The 17790-nt window shown below is 43.7% G+C and overlaps 4 protein-coding genes across 4 annotated transcripts; all 4 read left to right on the forward strand.

Moving 5' to 3' along the window:
- Positions 1–2245: 2245 nt before the first annotated feature.
- On the forward strand, positions 2246–3466 carry LOC18991813 (F-box protein At3g57590). The gene has a single exon (XM_024152152.1). It carries the CDS (start codon positions 2246–2248, stop codon positions 3464–3466), a length of 1221 nt encoding a protein of 406 aa, XP_024007920.1.
- Positions 3467–5738: 2272 nt separating this feature from the next.
- On the forward strand, positions 5739–7145 carry LOC112083930. Its single transcript, XM_024152153.1, has one exon. It carries the CDS (start codon positions 5739–5741, stop codon positions 7143–7145), a length of 1407 nt encoding a protein of 468 aa, XP_024007921.1.
- A 30-nt stretch (positions 7146–7175) lies between these two features.
- On the forward strand, positions 7176–9672 carry LOC112083931. The gene is made up of 2 exons (XM_024152154.1): positions 7176–8564; positions 8914–9672. Exons 1-2 carry the CDS (start codon positions 7176–7178, stop codon positions 9670–9672), a joined length of 2148 nt encoding a protein of 715 aa, XP_024007922.1.
- A 6048-nt stretch (positions 9673–15720) lies between these two features.
- On the forward strand, positions 15721–16890 carry LOC18991814 (F-box protein At1g31080). Its single transcript, XM_006415140.1, has one exon. It carries the CDS (start codon positions 15721–15723, stop codon positions 16888–16890), a length of 1170 nt encoding a protein of 389 aa, XP_006415203.1.
- Positions 16891–17790: the final 900 nt, after the last annotated feature.

The following is a 17790-nucleotide window of genomic DNA, read 5'->3' on the forward strand; positions in this document are numbered from 1 at the left end:
CCGGTTACTGTTTGGGACGGTCCAGCCCGAGCTGGTTTGGTTTGGTCCGAATTGGTGGATCCGGCCTGTGAAATTCCAGATCTTGTCCAGGTCCGCGAGTACGTGTGTAGCGGAGGTGGTCTGGGATCCGAACGAGACGCCGCGGTTGTTCCGACAGTACGTGTCACGCTTGTGGTAGCAGCGTGAGTCGAGCTGGGTGTCGGGTTTACGACGCTCGATTCACCTGTTTGTTTCTGGCCGGATGAGCTCTGCGCTCCAGTGATTTCGACATCTCCAGATCGGAGAGTCGATGTGCTAGGGTTTAGCGCGGGCCATAGCTTGTCCTTGGACCAGATGTCTCGGTGTTTTTGGGATCCATTTTGTTCTTACTTGTCTTTGAGATCGGTCTCAGGTGTAAGAATTTCTTTGTTTCTTCCCCACAGACGGCGCCAAAATGTGGATCCTAAAATCCACACTCAAGGATTTAGTGTTTGGTTTAGTAGAAGAAGAAAGTGGGCAAGAATTCTGATAGAGATCGATGTGAAACAGAAGACTAAGATCGATGAATTGGATTTGTATTAATGATATTATAAGTTTACCAGTGTGTTTCTAGCTGAAAATTAGATGATCTTATACATGGAATCGAGATCTTTTTTATACTCAGTAGGTCGATACTAACTACTGCGAGACTTCCGGGATACTTCGATCTCTACCTCTCCGAAATCTTCGGGATCTTCTCTCATCCACTCCTCCTCATTCTCGTAGCTTGCTGCATCCTGCCGAATATCCTTCCAAAATCCTCTTTTCTCGAGTCGATGGGCTTCAAAGCCCATCGAAGCTTGTGCGATGACTTGTCCGAAGTATGGGCCGGATTTGATCTAAATCCAACACCAACAGTTCATCTGATTCGGTCCAATGATTCTTATCATTTATAAAATTTATCATGTCATCTAAAATTTTGAGACGTTAATTGTTACATACGTTATGCATTGGACATCCAATTTGACGACCAGAAATACAGTCATTTTGTTTTCAAAACCCAAAATCGACAAAATCAACAGCTTGAGATTAATAGAAGAAGAAGAATGGTGAGTGATAGTATCAACAGAGAAGAGAAGTTTCAGTTCGTATTAATCAGTTTTTTTTTAATTTTGTTTTATAAGTTTGCAGCTGTGGTTCTGATTAATGTGTTTTCTTTTCCTAGATTTCTTGTAGTTTTCAGGAATATATGTTTTAAGTTCTTCCTCTCCTGAAAATCGAGGTGGTTCAGAAGAAAAAAAAAAACTTGGGAATTCATATCAAAATACGATTGATAAGGGTTTTAAGTTGAAATTATTTTTTCGAAAACTTTATATTATAATACCATAACAAAAAAAGGTAGAATAGGTCGTATGTTTGAAACTGTAACATCATCCAATTTGTGAAACTTGGGTATGAAGATAAATTACGACATAACATAAGGTTTGTTTTGCTCAGAGATCCTCACATGGAAGAAGCTTTTTCTCGTCCTTGTTAGAAATTTTCGCTTCCTCTTCCAGTTCTGTATTTTATTTTCTCAAATGTCCCCATCCCTTATGAAACTGTGATTGGAACCTTTCAAATCGTTTCTGTTAGTACATGTTTCAGTTTTGCATTTTCTTTGTTTTTTTTTTTTTTTGCAGTAGACTCTTGATTTTTTGACTGCGATGCATCAGAGTTCTTGGATTTATTGTGTGAATTCCAAGTAATCGATTACATAAAAAATAGAAACCGCTTTTGATAGTCCAATTGGAAAATTACAAGATGAAATGATACACTATTCCCTACAGGATAAGTAAAAGTAGAAATCTACGATGAAAAATGGGTAAAACTAATAAGCTAAGTAAACAAGATTTGTGTGATCTCTGCTTAAACTAAGTAAACTAAGATGTAAAAAGAAAAAAAAAATTCCGTGGTCTTGTTCACAGGTTGTGTTGCTTTGGTTCTTAGTATTATCCTACTTCAATGCACTCATTTTAAAATTTGCTCCAAAATTCAACAGATCTTAAAGCCTCAGGGAAACAACAGATAGACAAGACATTAAAATGTTACAGACAAAATAAGTAACATCTATTTTTTATCGGTTTATATCCCTAAACCGGAATCGAACCAAATTAACCAAACCTTGAATTGGTTCAGACTGGAATAAGTGCCCTAGGGGCTAGGGCATTCGAACTCTATATATATATACAGTATATTAGTTAGTCCCTGCGATGATTTTGCAATCTTGTTTTCACATATCTCTCACATGAATTATATCCCGATTGATCTCATTATCCAGATATCCTCGAGATTGCCTGCAAAGTCAATCGCTAGGTTTCGTTGCGTGTCGAAGCTATGGAGTTCCACGTTTCACCGTTCATATTTCACTGAGTTGTTCCTAACCAGGTCCTCTGCTCATCCACGTCTCTTATTCGCCCTCAAAAGAGATGTCCCTATAGATCGAAACAGTGAGTGGCTCTTCTTCTCGTCGACTCAACCTCCTAACCCGTATGGCAAGGCGTCTCTTCTAGCTGCCTCATATTCTCATTTGAAGTGTCCTGAAGACACGTGGCTGGACTTTTGTGGCTATGTCTCTGGTTTGATCTGTTTCACTCATGATGTGTGGATCGCAAAAGGGGATGAGCGTAGAGTGCATGTGATATGTAACCCTAGTACAGGTCAGTATGCAAGCTTACCTTCATTGAAAATATACAGAAACTCGAGAAGCTATTTAGGATTTGATCCAATTGACAAGCAATTCAAGGTATTGTCAGTGGCTGATGATGGTCATAAAATTCTGACACTAGGGATTGGAGAAATGAGTTGGAGGAAGATACAATGTTGTCCTTTATCTTTATCTCGTTGTTTTTCTCAAGGGATATGCATCAATGGGGTTTTGTATTACTTTGCTCAATTTGATGGAACTTATAGGATAGTTTGCTTTGATATTAAATCTGAGAATTACAAACTCATTGATGTAGAATTATTTTATTTTGAGGGGAAACTGATAAATTATAAGGGTGAATTAAGTGTGATTCTTTGGAAATATGGAGACAATGGAACTATGGAGCTGTATATGCTGATTCTAGAGGATACGGAAAAACAGAGAACTTCAAAATATGTCTACACTTTGGAGGATGATAAATATTTTGATCGCTACAATGAAGTTTCGGTCGCTGGAGTCACAGCTACTGGTGCAATTGTGTTCTCGGTGAGACGGATGAGACGAATACGTAAACCGTTTCGTGTTTTCTACTTCAATCCCGAAAAGGACACTCTCCAAAGTATTAAAATCAAAGGTTTTGGAGCTGAGTTTTACGCTTGGAACAATGAGATTTACACCTTTGTAGACCATGTAGAGGATCTTAGGTTTGATATTACGAAGACAACATATTGCTGCAACATCTACAAGCCCCCCATAACAGGTCTTGATGCGTTTGGGAGCATTAACAAGTTTGGTGCATTGTGTCTTTCAGATGATGATTGATTTTACAGGTGTCAAAACCTGATTGTGATACCTTGCTCTATTTAATACAAGTTGTATTCTCTCTGTAAGCATCAAATGATGTAGGTGGGTTGAGCATAGCCCTTTTTCCGTAACTTCGACCAGGCCCGTTAGCGAATTGAAAAGGCCCAACAAGATCGAAGATGGACAAGCCCATTCGCAAAGTTAAAACGAGGTCGTTGTAAGAGATAAGCCCCCCTATCAAAGGAGCAGCTCGCCACGTCGACGTAGGTGAAGCAGCTCGCCACGTCGACGTAGATGAACAGCTCGCCAGCACGACATTCCGATAGACGGTCGGTCAGGTCTATCTATCCGGCCGCCCAAGCTACTCTGACCGAGATGTAACCTAATTTGAACACTATAAATAGCTTTGTAACTTCATTTATTACGGGATCCGTAATCTGAAACAAAGACTAAAATACTCGAAACTTGAGATCACTAACTCTTACCTCGCTTAGCTGACCTCGCTAAAAGACTTCGAAGAAATCATATCGACCTCACCTCTATCTAACAAGAATCTCCGAGCTCCACCTAGAAATATTTACCAAATCAACCTCGTGTGCGAATACTAAACAACAATTGGCGCACACCGTGGGGCTAAGAGATTTCTTTCTACGCAAAGAGGGGCTCGATAATGTCAGGAATTCAAACCAATGAGACGACCAATCCGCCCACATCGACTATTGCCGAAGAGGGACTTAACGTGTCACCAGCTAATAATCCAGAGACCTCGAATAGGCGACCACCGACGATGAATCCCGTAGAAAACACGACCTTACACCCAGAAGCACAAGATGTAAACCGAAGCACACCAGCTCCTGCCGACGTCGCAACATTATTTGCAACAATGATGGCTCGAATGGAAGAGTTGAATCATCAGACAAGTGCTCGCCTGAACGAGCTAGCTGCGGCACAACTTTCTTGTCAAGACCAAGTCAACATATTGCACTCGTCAGAGACCCAAGCCCCGGAGAGACGAGCACAAGAAATTCAACGTGTACAGCGCTTCTTATTCGGAGACTCTCCCGCACCACCGACAACAGAAAATCACCTAACCTCGAATTGTGACGAGGTGAACATCGGAGCTCCCGAACACGAAACGCGTCGACTTCAAATAAGAAACCCACAACAAGACGAAGAAATGAGCGAAATGAGGGCCAAATTGCGAGCCATGACCTCGCTGGTACATCAAGCTACTAGCTCCGCACCTGAGATCGATCGTGTGCTGAAAGAAAGCCAAAGCACACCATTTACGACCCGAATCACCGACTTCCCGATACGAACTCAAGTGAAGTTCAATCTTCCGACATATACGGGCAACTCGGACCCAAGCCAATTTATGACTGCGTTCAGCATTCAAATGGGTCGAGCACGATTCACCCCCAAGGAGAAAGATGCTGGTTTGTCAGCTGTTCGTCGAAAATCTCAGTGGTGCAGCTCTCGTTTGGTTCTCCAAGTTAAAAGCGAACTCGATTGACAGCTACCAAGCATTGTCGACTGCCTTCCTCAAGAGATACATGATGTACGTCCAAGGCGCAGTTTCCAGTGCCGATCTCTTCCTGATCAAACAGGGTGACAAAGAATCTCTTCGATCTTTCATCGGCAGGTTCAATGCGATCGTTTCTCGTATTATCGTGACCGACAAAGCATCACTATCGGCCCTTCGGAATGCCCTACGAATTGATACGAAGTTTCGAGACAGCCTCAAGTTCAGTAAACCCCGAACTCTAGAAGACGCGCTTCACCGTGCCACCTTATACATCGAGGACGAGGAAGAAAAAGAGATTGCCTCGCCAGCAAAAGCGACGCCAAGGCAGCAGCCTCACAAAGAAATCCCCAAACAAGATTATCAAGAACCTTGACAACACCTCGACAGTAACTATCGAGGTGACAATCGCCAAGGAGCGACATACAACATTAACACTCAACAGCAACAGAATCGCCAGTACCAAAACCAATCAAATACTTGGCAACGAGGAGACCGCGGGGAGACACGATCTTTCTGCGACTATCACAACAAGTACGGTCACTCGACTGCGATGTGTCGCGAGCTACAGGCTTATTTGCTCGCCAAATATCGCAAGGGAGAGATCGCATTAGCAAACCAGCCCCAAAACACCGCGCCGCGTAACAACGAAGCTCGACCTCCTCCCCCAACGAACGAGCGACCCAACGACGACCTCGTGAAGAGAGATCGAGGTAACCAACCTCGAGGTGACACTCCTCCGGCATCTCAAAAAAGGTGTTTTTTATTATGGGAGGCCTATCGACATACAACGACTCCGTTAGATCGATAAAAAAGTACGGCCGCCAAGTCATGCTTGCGCAAAAATGGCAGGTCAAAAGCCCCAAGACTGCTGAAAGTGATGCGATCACATTCACTGAGGCCGACACGGAGGGAGTCGACATGCCACATAACGACCCGCTTGTGATCGAGCTGTGGGTTGCAGATTGCGAGGTATCGCGGATATTGGTCGATACAGGGAGCTCAGTGGACCTGATTTTCAAAGAAACGCTTGATAAAATGGATCTGGCGAACCATCACCTCAAGTCCTCGGTTAAGCCACTCACAGGGTTCAATGGCGATACGGTCTACTCAATCGGAACGATCAGACTCTCGGTCTACGCAGCAAAGACGACCCGCCTCGTCAAATTTGTCGTCATCGACAAACCAGCCATCTATAACGTAATTCTGGGAACGCCCAGGCTACAATTCATGAAGGCGGTGCCATCAACCTATCATCAATGCCTCAAGTTCCCAACCGCGTTCGGGGTAAAAACTATTCGAGGCTCTCAAGAGATATTGAGACTGCTTCGCCGCCGAACACAAGCTTTGATTCAAATCCATAGTCCCAGCCAAGACGTGCCTTATGATTTTACCCATAACTCAAGCCGATTTACCATCTCAGGAAAGACCCAAGCAGGACTCGTCGTCCAAGTAAACATCGACGAAAGCGACCCCGAACGATGTGTAGGAATCGGGGCTGACCTAAAGGAGGAGATTAAGGTTGAGCTCGTACGACTTCTTCGCCAAAATGCATCGACATTTGCCTGGTCGGTACGCGATATGCCTGGGATCGATCCCTCAATAACGAGTCACGAGCTCAACATTGACCCTACGTGTAAACCGATCAAGCAAAAACGGTTGATGAAGTCGAGTGTTGGTCAAAAACCGGAAAAGGCACAAGCCGTCAATGATGAAGTCGAGTGTTGGTCGAAGGCTGGCTCGATCGTCGAGGTCAAATATCCGGAGTGGTTGGCAAACCCAGTCGTCGTCAAAAAGAAGAATGGCAAATGGCGAATCTGTGTGGACTTCACCGATCTCAACAAGGCGTGCCCCAAGGATTGTTTCCCCTTGCCACATATCGATCGAATCGTCGAGGCAACTGCAGGAAACGAACTCTTGTCATTCATGGACGCCTTCTCTGGCTATAATCAAATCACGATGCATCCCGAAGATCGTGAAAAGACGTCCTTCATCACCGATCGGGGGACCTACTGTTACAAGGTAATGCCTTTTGGCTTAAAGAATGCGGGTGCGACGTATCAACGACTAGTCAACCACATGTTCGCCGAGCAGTATGGACGAACAATGGAGGTCTACATCGATGATATGCTAGTAAAATCACTCACCGCCGATGATCACATCGGTCATGTATAGGCTTGCTTCACCGTCCTGAACCGATATCAGATGAAGCTCAATCCGACGAAGTTTACCTTCGGAGTTACGTCCGGAGAATTCTTTGGCTACATCGTCACTAAACGGGGAATCGAAGCAAACCCAAAGCAGATCGATGCCCTAATCAATCTCCCATCACCTCGCAACACTCGCGAGGTTCAATGTATCACTAGCCGGATCGCAGGGCTTAACCGATTCATCTCTCGCTCGACAGATAAGTGTCTTTCGTTCTATCAGCTCCTCCGAGGCAATAAGCGTTTCGAATGGGATATCAAGTGTGAAGAAGATTTCCAACAATTGAAGGAATACCTCGCGAGTCCACCAATTTTAGCGAAACCTGAAACGGGCGAAACCCTTTACCTTTACATCGCCGTATCGAGCTCGGCGGTGAGCGGCGTCTTAGTCAAGGAAGATCGAGACGAGCAAAAACTAATTTTCTACGTTAGTAAAACTCTGGACGACGCAGAAAAACGATACCCAACCTTGGTGAAACTCGCACTTGCGGTCATCATGTCCGCCAGAAAGTTAAGACCTTACTTCCAATCCCATTCAATCGTCGTCCTTACGAATCAACCACTTCGAACGATACTACACAGCCCAAGCCTGTCAGGTCGCATGGCGAAGTGGGCTGTCCAGCTAACAGAGTATGACATCGAATATCACAATAAGACAAGCGCAAAATCGCAGGTCCTCGCAGATTTTCTGGTGGAGCTTCCCCCGGAACTAATCCAGACCGACCTCCCCGACGAGAAGTGGTCCTTGTACGTCGACGGATCTTCCTCGTCCCAAGGCGCGGGTATCGGCATCCGACTAGAGTCCCCGACGAAAGAAATACTGGAGCAATCGTTTCGACTCGAATTTCCAGCCTCCAATAATGAAGCAGAGTACGAGGCCCTACTTGCGGGACTTCGTCTAGCCCAAGGGATCAGAGTTAAGAAAATCGAAGCTTTCTGTGACTCACAGCTCGTTGCTAGCCAATACAGCGGCGACTACGATACCAGGAATGACCGGATGGACTTGTATCTTAAAGCCGTCAAGCACCTCACTGATCGCTTCGAATCTTTTCCCCTCACCAGAATCCCGAGAAGCGACAACACGTCCGCAGACACACTGGCCGCTCTCGCTTCGACGTCCGAATCACATCAAAGGCGAGTTATCCCGGTCAAAAGCATCGATTCCCCCAGCATCGTCCTACCTCGAGGAGTATGTGCTGTTCGAGAGCTCGATGCAAGCAGCATGGACGCCATCGAATTACCCCTTTCCGATGTCGTCGATGAGCCTGCTGAACAAGAGCCAACAACCGACGACTGGAGGATCGAAATCATGCTCTATATTACAGATGGCCAAGTCCCACCCGACCGATGGGCAGCAAGGCGTTTGAAAGCTCGAAGCGCCAAATACGTTTAGTCACACGGCGACCTCTACCGTTGGAGCTCAACAAGCGCCCTGCTCAACTGTCTGCACGGCGAGGAGACACTCGATGTCATGCGAGAAACACACGAAGGAGCGTGTGGAAATCACTCCAACGGTCGAGCTCTCGCTCTAAAAATCAAGAACCACGGCCATTTTTGGCCGACAATGCTAACAGATTGTGATCAATTCGTAGCTCGCTGCGAGCAATGCCAACGACATGCGCCAATGATCCACGCACCAGCCGAACTCCTGGCCGCTTCCTCGCCGCCTTATCCCTCGATCTCGACAAAAACGATTCATACTTATCATCACCGATTACTTTACAAAATGGGTCGAGGCCGAATCTTATGCCAAAATCCAAGCGATCGATGTGAAGAAATTCATCTGGAAAAACATCATCTGCCGCCACGGACTACCCTACGAAATCGTCACTGATAATGGTCCTCAGTTTATCTCCGACGTATTCGAAGACTTCTGCGCCAAATGGAAAATACGGCTAAGCAAGTCTACACCGCGATACCTACAAGGAAACGGACAAGCCGAGGCAACCAACAAGACTATCCTCGACGGCATCAAGAAAAGACTCGAAGCTAAGAAAGGTTTATGGGCAGACGAGTTAGACGGAGTTCTACGGTCACATCGAACTACACCACGACGATCGACGAACAAAACTCCCTTCTCATTGTCTCACGGCATGAAAGCCTTAGCTCCTGCCGAGGTCGGTTTACCGAGCATACGCAGAACAATGCTGACACAAGACAGCAAAAGGAACGGAAGAATGATAAAGGATAGCCTCGACATGCTCGAGGAGGAGCGAAATCGCGCTTTATTACGCATGCAAAACTATCAGCAGCAGATCGCACGTTACTACAACAAACGAGTGAAAGGTAGGCACTTCGAAACTGGCGACCTCGTTCTTCGCAAAGTGTTCGAGAACACCGAAGAATACCGCGCCGGAAAGCTATGCGCAAAGAGGGAAGGCCCCTACCAAATCACCAACGTTGTAAAACCTGACGTTTACGAGCTAATGACGATGGACGGCGAAATGATACCTCGATCATGGAACTCGATGAACATTAAGCGGTATTACTACTAAAAAAAAAAAAGGGACACTCACCGAGCTATATTCGGTCGAGCTAGATCTCGAATGTGAACTACGATCGGCTTGATCCCAGTTTGTTGGGTACGTAGGCAACCTCTTACGAGGGACCAGTCCTGCATCCTTTCTTAAATCACCCGAATAATTACGTCGAGGTCATCCTCACTATTCGGACACGATTAATGAAATAAAACAGGGTAAGCCGAGTCATACCTCGCACCTATTGTCTAATAAGCCGAGTCATACCTCGCTCCTATTGTTCTTCTAGAATTTTTACCTCGCATCAGTTATCCTGTTAAGCAAATTTTCGCCTCGTCACAGTTGTTTTGTTACACAAATTTTCAGCTCATCTCAGTAGTTATATCTCGTATCCATTATTGTTTACGATTTAAATTGCGAGGTATTGCTTCAAGAACAAATTTACACCTCGTTTTAGTCGTTTTGCTTTGCTTAAGCATATCTCGATTCTATTGTCTTTTTACGATCCATTAATGAAAACAGGTCGAGTCATTACAAACGAGGAAAAACGATAATCATGGTCGAGTCATTACAAAGTAAAAAGAAAAGAAGCAATAACAGAGAGAAAAGGAAGACGAGATCTATTCTTCGGGCTGAGTACCGTCCTCGCGATCTTCGCGATCCTCGGCATCGTCGTGGTCTGAACCGCCATCTTGAGTTTCGGGGTAAGGCGGAGGCAAGTCGCCCTCCTCGAGATCGGTGAGGCTAAGATTTTCCAGCTTCAGCTCGCAGTCGTGCCTCGTTGCTTCAAGCTCGGCTTTCAGCTCTGCCTCTGACATTTCTTGTTCCTTCAAAAGATCGAGGCACTCCAGAGTACCTCGAGCTTGAACGAGGTCAAGTTTCACCTGCTCAATCGCCTCTTGCTCGGCAATACGAGTCCTCAGCCGGTCAATGCGACCCGAGTACTTGGCTTCAGCGTCCGCCCAGATTCGAGTGGTCTCTGTCTCAATCTTCTCTTCGGCGCGACGCTGCGCGGGAACGACCTCGGTAGCAATCGACTTCTCAGCTTCGATTTTAGCCTCGTTGACCAGCTGAAGATTCTTGACCAAGTCCAAGTTCTCCAGCCTCATCGTCTTGACCTTCTCGGTCAACTCCTTCACCCCGACATCCAGCGGCTCCGTTTTCTCTTCATGGCTTGCCAGTTGGCCTCGGCAAGCCTGCGCTGAGCGATGGCGGTATCGCGTTCGTCCACTGCCCTCTGACCAGCAGTCTGGGCATTCTTCAGCTTGGTCGCGGCGTTCTGGAGCATACGCAGGTATTGGCCCCTCGTGCAATTGCAGCTCGCGATAAACTGAACAAAAAGAACAAGGAAACCATGAGAGTCGAACCCAAATCGCAAACATAAACGTCAAAAGCGATCTGCGCATCACGTACCTTGAAGGCGAAACTCGCCATTTCCTTGTAAGCTGCATCGGAGCCAGTGGGAACCTCGGTAGTAGATCCCCTTCTCTTCCCGAAGAGCTCGGCACACTTGTCAGTGTCGTTGACAAATGGTTTGCTCGATTCGGGATACTCAAAAGAGAAACGCCAATCGACTTCCTTGACTTTATCGCCGCGAGACGGAGCGACCTTCGCTCGTTTTTTTGCCTCCTCACCACTGGCTCGACCTCCATCCCTCTCAGAAGGCTCCTTCCTTTTTCCACTCGCCTTATCCTTGGTGACCTCTTCCTTCTCCTGTTGATGAGCCAGACGAGCGGCTTCAGCTTCTTCCATCCTCTCCTTCCTCTTCTTGTCCTTCTTCTTCTTCAGTTTCTTGTCCGCCTTCTTCGCCGATCTAGCGGCTTCGTCCGACTCGTCTTCCTGACGGCTCTCCTCTCGATTTTGGACATCGAGTCCAGGGTCGTGATCAGCAACTTGAGTCTCGACCTCGCCCTCAACAGCAGAAACGAAGTTTGCATCGTGTTGAGGAACGACTTTGGCATCCCTCTGAACCATCTGCACTCGATCTGAATGCTCAGATCGAGAGGCAGAAGCCTGTTGATCCTTCTTCTCGCCCTTCTTAGCCTTGAGGCGTGCAGCGAGGCTGGGCGCGTTCACCTGAATTGGGGCCATCGTGATCGATCTCTCCCTTTGATTATTTTCTCTTTTCCAACTAGCTGAAACAAATTGACGCGTTAGACGATGTTAACAATAAAAACAATACCGATGACATCGAACCTACCGTTTGTGATGCGATTGATGGCAGCCTCGACTCTCCGACGATGAATGTCAGGCCACCTCTGAATGCCAACGGATCTGAGCTTCTGGAGATTCTTCCGGATAGGCGTCGAGGTTAATGTTTCGATCTGCAAAGAAAAATCGAGATGTAAGTAAGATATAGAGAAAAAAAATCGACAGTCGATCAAACTAGCAATCTACCAATTCTCTGGCTCCATTCGCTTCTTAAATTTCTAGCCGTATCAACGACTAACGACTCGTCGACCTTGGCGTAAAAAAAGATGCCTCCCAAATCGATGTCCTATTCACGGGGTAAATAAGAGAGCAATTCTTCCCGGCTTTAATGGTGTAGGTACCCGGGATCGAGTTATTCCTCTGGACAGTGGTCATCTCTTCGAAGAAGCGCCAGTCGATGTTAACTCCGACTTCACTCCCAAAAAGGAGAGCCGCGACCATATATCGAATCCCCGCCGGAAGAATCTGCGAGAGAGCGATGCCTCGCCGGTCTGCGTAGTCCGTCAATAGCCTCGGCAACGGCACCCAGAGATGACACATGCTGAACTAGGCCTCGTACAGCGTGACCCAGCCGACCGGAGCTCGCCATGGACGGTCGTCAGGACCTGGCGATCTAAGCTCGCAGCGAAAACCGTAGAGCGCCCGCATCTCTTCAAGGTGCTCCGGTGTCATCCGAGATCGAATATCCACTAATCGATTTTTGATGTTCCCCTTTCGTTTGGAACCCTTCCTTCGAGGTTTGGTTTGTTTGCCTTCCTCCTCGTTGTCTTCCTCGTCGACCTCATCCTCAGCTTGCTCCACAGCATCTCCTTCACGAGAATCTTCATCAACATCGACTACTTGAGGGCTCAAAGCCTCGCGTTGTGAGGAGGCACCATCAGGTCGAATTCGATCAGCCAATTCAGTAAGCGGCGATTCTTCTCGATCCGATCGACTTTCGGACCTCGAGTGTGCCTCAGGAGAGGAGCTATTGTTCACAGAAACCCCTTGGTCCGACTCAGAGCCAGATTCCAAGCTCAATTCAATCCGTTGTCTCCCCAACACCATCGTCGATGATGTCAAAATATAGTCGGAAAGCGTGATGATCGGAGAAATCAAACCGCAAAAAGAAAGACGGGAACGGCAGGAAAGATGAGGTCTAGAGAGAGAAGAAAAATGCTAGAGAGAAGGGAGAGCAAAGTTACCTTTTGCCAACGAAGAAGAAAATGAGAAGAAGAGAAGAAGAGCATAATATATAAAGGGAAAAGTAGCGGTTACCGAGAAACGCAATGATGACACGGACGCGTCCCAACGATTAAATTAAAGACGGATTCCATGCGTTTTCTCGAGAAACCCGATCATCACTCGCGACTCTTTGTTGGTCTTGATAACGGTCATCCGCAACATCTTAACTCCCAAGTATCACCTCGTCCCGAAGATCCTACAATTGATGTCGAGGCTCTAAAATCTGAAGAACTCATAGCTCGAGGCGTTGAATATCGATGCAACATCTCCATCAACAGACTGGGGGGGACAATTGTTGTAGGTGGGCTGAGCACAGCCCCTTTTCCGTAACTTCGACCAGGCCCGTTAGCGAATTGAAGAGGCCCAACAAGATCGAAGATGGACAAGCCCATTCGCAAAGCCAAAACGAGGTCGTTGTAAGAGATAAGCCCCCCGTATCAAAGGAGCAGCTCGCCACGTCGACGTAGGTGAAACAGCTCGCCACATCGACGTAGATGAAACAGCTCGCCAGCACGACATTCCGATAAACAGTCAGTCAGGTCTATCTACCCGGCCGCCCAAGCTACTCTGACCGAGATGTAACCTAATTTGAACACTATAAATAGCCCTGTAACTTCATTTATTACGGGATCCGTAATCTGAAACAAAGACTAAAATACTCGAAACTTGAGATCACTAACTCTTACCTCGCTTAGCTGACATCGCTAAAAGACTTCGAAGAAATCATATCGACCTCACCTCTATCTAACAAGAATCTCTGAGCTCCACCTAGATATATTTACCAAATCAACCTCCTGTGCGAATACTAAACAACATCAAAGTTATCGAATAAATTATTTGAGTTTTTTTTATCTATGTCGGCTGAAATTGTTCTTCATAATACTTATTTTTAATTAGTTGATTAGTATATATATATATATATATATGTTTATTATTGTGACTCAGTTTGTATTCTCTGAGATCAATACAAGCCGGATTTTGATGTGGATCACCTAGTCACGTTTTCTAAAACTCCTTTTGTTGTGTGTGTGTAGTCGTTTGTAAGGGTTTTCTAAAACTCAGGAAGTCTTCGTCTTGGTTCTGATGTCATCTGAATTTTGAGCCGTGAATTGTTTACACGTTCTTTCTTACAAAATGTAAAGTCAAATGTGTAAAATTTGGATATGAAGATACATTACGACATAAGGTTTTGCTCTGCTCAGAGATCATCACATGGAAGCTTCTCTCTTTCTGGTCAGAAATGTTCTGCATATTATTTTCTCTGATGATACTGTGATTGGAACCTTTTAAATAGTTTCTGTAGTACATGTTTACTTTTTTTTTGCAGCAGCAGTTGATGTTTTGATTGTGATGCATCAGAGTTCTTGGATTTATTGTGTCGGTTCCAAGTAATCGATTACATAAAAAGTAGAAACCTCTCTTGATAATCCAAACGGCAAATTACGGAATGAGATTATACAATATTTCCTACAGAATAAGTAAATGTGGAAATCTACGATGAAAAATGGGTATAAAACTAATAAAACTTTCTGCTAGAAAGAGTATTTAGGTTTGTTATCAATGTTGAATTTCACAGAGAAGGAATAGGATAAATTTAGTCGAATTTTAACAACATTATGAGTAACGTATTGTGCAAGGAAGAAAAATTTAAAAAAGCCAAGAAAATCAAGGAGAGTTTTTGAATTAAGTGTGGACTTTGTGAGAACACTCTTCTGGCATATTGTTGTGATGTGTAGATGGAAGACGTTCTGACCTGAGCGTCTTTGCAACTCTTAAGTGTGTTCCATTCAGAAACTGAACCATCATAGAAATCTTTCAATCAAGCTTAGAGTTTCTGATATATGAAAGCCTTACCAGTCTCCTAGACTCATATCAACAATGGCATCTGAAGACTGTACACGCTCCTCAGGAAAAAAATAAATTTCCTGCATTTATAAATCTAGATACCACTTAATTACAAAACTACATTTATTTTTAAAAATTCACTTGATAACTAGTTTCATGGCAATAATAAGATGTCCTGAAAGATTCTCTAATGCTAAGAAACACAAAAGGCTGTGAAGTGTTTGCAAATCCAGTGACTCAAGCAATGAGAAAGATCCATAGGATCACAAGGAGCAATTGGTTTTTATATCTCCACATAATCTACTCAAAAGATTTTAATTCGCTGCATTGCAGTTTTCTAAGAATCAGGTAAATTCAGGTTGGTTTCATCTAGTGTGTAAATACCCAAATATTGTAGAACTAAAAGACTACAACTAAGAAATCGAAGAGTAGAAACTGTGGAGGGAAAATACGTGGCAGCTAATTCACCAGCAGAGTATGACAGTGATGATGAGTTTATTGCTCCAAGGCAACAAATCAGGCAGCCGTTCATCAAAGCCGGAGCCGCAGTGATCCTTGGAGTGCACGGGAAAGGGTAACTTGTTTAAAAAGTTTTAAAGATGGGGAAATTAGAAGTATCAAGATTTTATGCCTTTAAACCGGAATCGAACCAAGTTAACCAAACCTTGATTTGGTTAGGACTGGAATAAATATAATGCCTTATGGGCTAGGGCATTCGAACTCTCTCTATATATATTAGTTAGTCTCTGCGATGATTTTGTAAATTTGTATTCATATCTCTCTCTAATGGATTCCATTCCGATCGATATTGTTCTCGAGATATGCTCGAGATTGCCAACAAAGTCAATCGCGAGGTGTCGTTTCGTGTCGAAGCTATGGGAGTCCATATTTTGCCGTCCAGATTTCACCGAGTCGTTCCTGACCATGTCTTCGTCTCGTCCACGTCTCTTATTCGCCATCCAAGAAGTTCAAAACAGTGATTGGTTCTTTTTCTCGTCGCCTCAACCTCATAACCTGTATGAGAATAAGGCGTCTCTTGTAGTTGCCGCTGATTTTCACTTGAAGCATTCTAAAGACATGTCATGGCTGCACTTTTGTGGCTATGCATCTGGTTTGATCTGTTGTTGCAATCGTAAGTGGATCTCAGAAGAGAAGGAAGATAGAGTGCATGTGATATGTAACCCTAGCACGGGACAGTGTGCTAGCTTACCTAAACTGAGAACTAACAGAGAGTCGAGAAGCTTTTTAGGGTTTGATCCGATTGACAAGGAATTCAAAGTACTATCCACTGCTGATTATAGAATTCTGACACTAAGAACTATGAATAAGAGTTGGAGAAAGATCCAATGTTCCTTCAGTCATTATCCTTACTCTGATGCGATATGCATCAATGGGGTTTTGTATTACTTAGCTCATATTGAAGAAGACTCTTCTTCAGTGATAGTTTGCTTTGATGTTAGGTCTGAGACATACAAATTCATTGAGTCAGAGGGTCCTTATGCTAAATTGATAAACTATATGGGTAAATTATGTGGGATTCGTTTTGGTGGTAGATGGGGTACCATTAAGTTGCATGTGTGGATTCTAGAGGATGCTGAGAAACTGGAATGTTCTACATATGACTACACTTTGCATGATGATAAATTTTATGTTGACTCCAGTGAATATTTCGTCGCTGGAGTGACAGCTACTGGTGAAATTGTGTTGTCGATGAAAGATACATCTCAACCATTTTATGTTATCTACTACAATCCCAAAAGGAACACTCTCCAAGGTGTTGAAATCAAAGGTTTTGGAGATGAGTTTAACGCTGGGAACAATGAAGTTTACGTCTTTGTAGACCATGTAGAGGCTTTGGAGACAACATCATCTAGAGCTCACATGGAACAAGATCGTGGTATACGTTTTGAGAGCATTAACCAGTTTGATGCTCTGCATCTTGTTGATGATGATTAATTTAGCGGTGCAAAAACCTGAGTGCGATCCCCTTGCTCCAACAAATTGGCTAAAAACTTTGTTCAATACAAGTATCTCTCTCTCTCTGTATATATCAAAGTTATCATATTAAGTTTTTTGTTCATGTCAGCTTTTTTGGCTGTAGGTGTGACTCGTTCTTATTTACAAGTGTTTTTTTTTTTTGTTCTTTCTTTGTGGTTATCATTAAACTCTTTTATTTATAATGTTAATATTCTCTGCTATGATATATGCATGAGACGCTTCATCAATTCTTCCTGCATCCATCTTCTATTATTATTTTACAAGGACACATTAAAAAGGACATTTGTGTCATGTGTGATTTACAATTGTGTCATGCTGAGGTGTCATCTCTAGAGAGCTTCTCAAAGGTTTTTTGAAAAAAAGTTTATGTTATTAGAACAATTACAATCAATGCCACTCATATTAATTTGGTTAGAGAATCAAATATATCTTATTAAACTAATTATTAAAAATAATTGTTCAAAAAATGATTGTTCTTTCCTTAATTAGACACACAAAAATTAGTAACTTCAAAACATATTTATTATCCAATTAAATAGAATAAACAAGATTTAAGATTTAATTATATCATAATAATTAATTTTTATATTCAATTATATAATATGAATTATTTTAAATCATTAAAGTATTTTATTCTCTTTGTTTACTTTTTCATTTCTGATTTAATTATCATATCAAACATATACCAAATTTATATTTTATGTATATGCGATAATTTGAATTTTGAAAAAAACAAAACAAAATAATTCACTAAATTTTTTATCTACTAATCAAGTTTTTGAAAATCTATATAACATAATTTAAAATCCCTACAATCAGCCTCTATATGAAAAAAAATATTTTCTATAACATGTTACT

Source organism: Eutrema salsugineum, unplaced genomic scaffold, assembly GCF_000478725.1.
Source record: "Eutrema salsugineum unplaced genomic scaffold, Eutsalg1_0 scaffold_5, whole genome shotgun sequence".
NCBI lineage: Eukaryota > Viridiplantae > Streptophyta > Magnoliopsida > Brassicales > Brassicaceae > Eutrema > Eutrema salsugineum.

Bases quoted from the DNA above. Each gene is read 5' to 3' on its own strand.
- LOC18991813 (XM_024152152.1), top strand. From the start codon at position 2,246: ATGAATTATATCCCGATTGATCTCATTATCCAGATATCCTCGAGATTG.
- LOC112083930 (XM_024152153.1), top strand. From the start codon at position 5,739: ATGGGAGGCCTATCGACATACAACGACTCCGTTAGATCGATAAAAAAG.
- LOC112083931 (XM_024152154.1), top strand. From the start codon at position 7,176: ATGAAGCTCAATCCGACGAAGTTTACCTTCGGAGTTACGTCCGGAGAA. The intron at 8,565-8,913 runs GTTTAGTCACAC...AAATGGGTCGAG, and splicing joins AAGCTCGAAGCGCCAAATAC to GCCGAATCTTATGCCAAAAT.
- LOC18991814 (XM_006415140.1), top strand. From the start codon at position 15,721: ATGGATTCCATTCCGATCGATATTGTTCTCGAGATATGCTCGAGATTG.